The 1,326-nt window shown below is 31.1% G+C and overlaps 1 protein-coding gene across 2 annotated transcripts in view; it reads left to right on the top strand.

The window, feature by feature from the left end:
* The window catches only part of LOC106467179 (serine/threonine-protein phosphatase 6 regulatory ankyrin repeat subunit A-like), a 59,522-nt gene that overhangs the window by 43,241 nt on the left and 14,955 nt on the right, over nucleotides 1–1,326 (top strand). The window contains exon 19 of one of the 2 annotated variants that reach the window (XM_022395304.1): nucleotides 450–458. The exons of the other annotated variant lie outside the window; for it this stretch is intronic. Within the exon in view, the coding sequence (XP_022251012.1) occupies nucleotides 450–458 (9 nt within the window). The remainder of the gene's footprint in view (nucleotides 1–449; nucleotides 459–1,326) is intronic. 2 annotated transcript variants of the gene reach the window in all.

Genomic DNA, 1,326 nt, shown 5'->3' on the forward strand with positions numbered 1-1,326 from the left:
ATTTTGAAAAATGTAACAACATTAATACAGTTATTTTAAACAAACAATTTTATTAAGGTAAAAAATGTGATTACTAACTTTACAGAAGTTATTTGAACAGTTGTGTAGCTGAAATTTTCATACGTGAAAAGCAAAGATCAGATTACTGAAACTGTATGATTATTACAAGATTTTTGTATTCAGAAATTCAACAACAGCTATTAATGTTTCTTTGTCACTTTCAATAAGCTCATTTTGTATGGCTTACTTGAGCATGTATTTCCAAGCATGATACTCAAAGTTGTAACTAGAACTGTATTGTAACCCTGTTGAAATATTTTATTTTTGATGATGCAAGTGATGAAAATTTTAGTTTAAATTTTAATTAAATTTACATTCATTATGGCATGCAGACTAACTGCTTAATTTGTGTGTTTTCCTTTCATCACGCATGCCTGTTGTGACTCCAGTAGCAACCCGTAAGTAATAATTGTATCTGTGTTTTCATAACCTTTGTTTTCTTATTTTTGTATCCCTTATCTGAAGAGTTATCATTTTTTATTACTTGTTTCAAATAAAAATTAAAATCAAGGGTAAATTGGTATTTTAGGGAATAAATTAACCAGTAATTATGTTTTTTAATTTTTTAGCACAATATTTGAACTTTCTATATACCAGTACACTGTTTCTTGTATATGTTTTTAAGGTTTGTTTTTCTGTTGATTTTGGTCAAATAAAATATTAATGAAAACAGTTAGGTGAAATTTCCTGGATAACACAACTGTACACATGACCAATCTTATGTAAAAATTAGGCAGTCTCGTCAGAGTTACAGAATCAGTGAAGTATTTAGTTTTTTAAAACACAGTTTTAACCGTAATGAAACTTCCTTAGATTTTCATAACTCAAGAATTAAGCAACACTCACACACACACACACACACACACACACACACACACACATACATGCTGATTGTTATTGCAAGGAAAAGATGAGCATGGCAGTTTTCTCGGCATTCTAATAATATACAGGCAGTTTTTTGACAACAATTCGACTTGGCAGTTTTCTCGGCATTCTAATAATATACAGGCAGTTTTTTGACAACAGTCGACATGGCAATTTCTCAGCATTCTAATAATATACAGGCAGTTTTTTGACAACAATCGACTTGGCAGTTTTCTCGGCATTCTAATAATATACAGGCAGTTTTTTGACAACAGTCGACATGGCAATTTCTCAGCATTCTACTAACATACAGGCAGTTTTTTGACAACAGTCGACATGGCAATTTCTCAGCATTCTACTAACATACAGGCAGTTTTTTGACAACAGTCGACATGGCAACTT

The sequence above is a fragment of the Limulus polyphemus genome, unplaced genomic scaffold (genome assembly GCF_000517525.1).
Source record: "Limulus polyphemus unplaced genomic scaffold, Limulus_polyphemus-2.1.2 Scaffold2517, whole genome shotgun sequence".
NCBI lineage: Eukaryota > Metazoa > Arthropoda > Merostomata > Xiphosura > Limulidae > Limulus > Limulus polyphemus.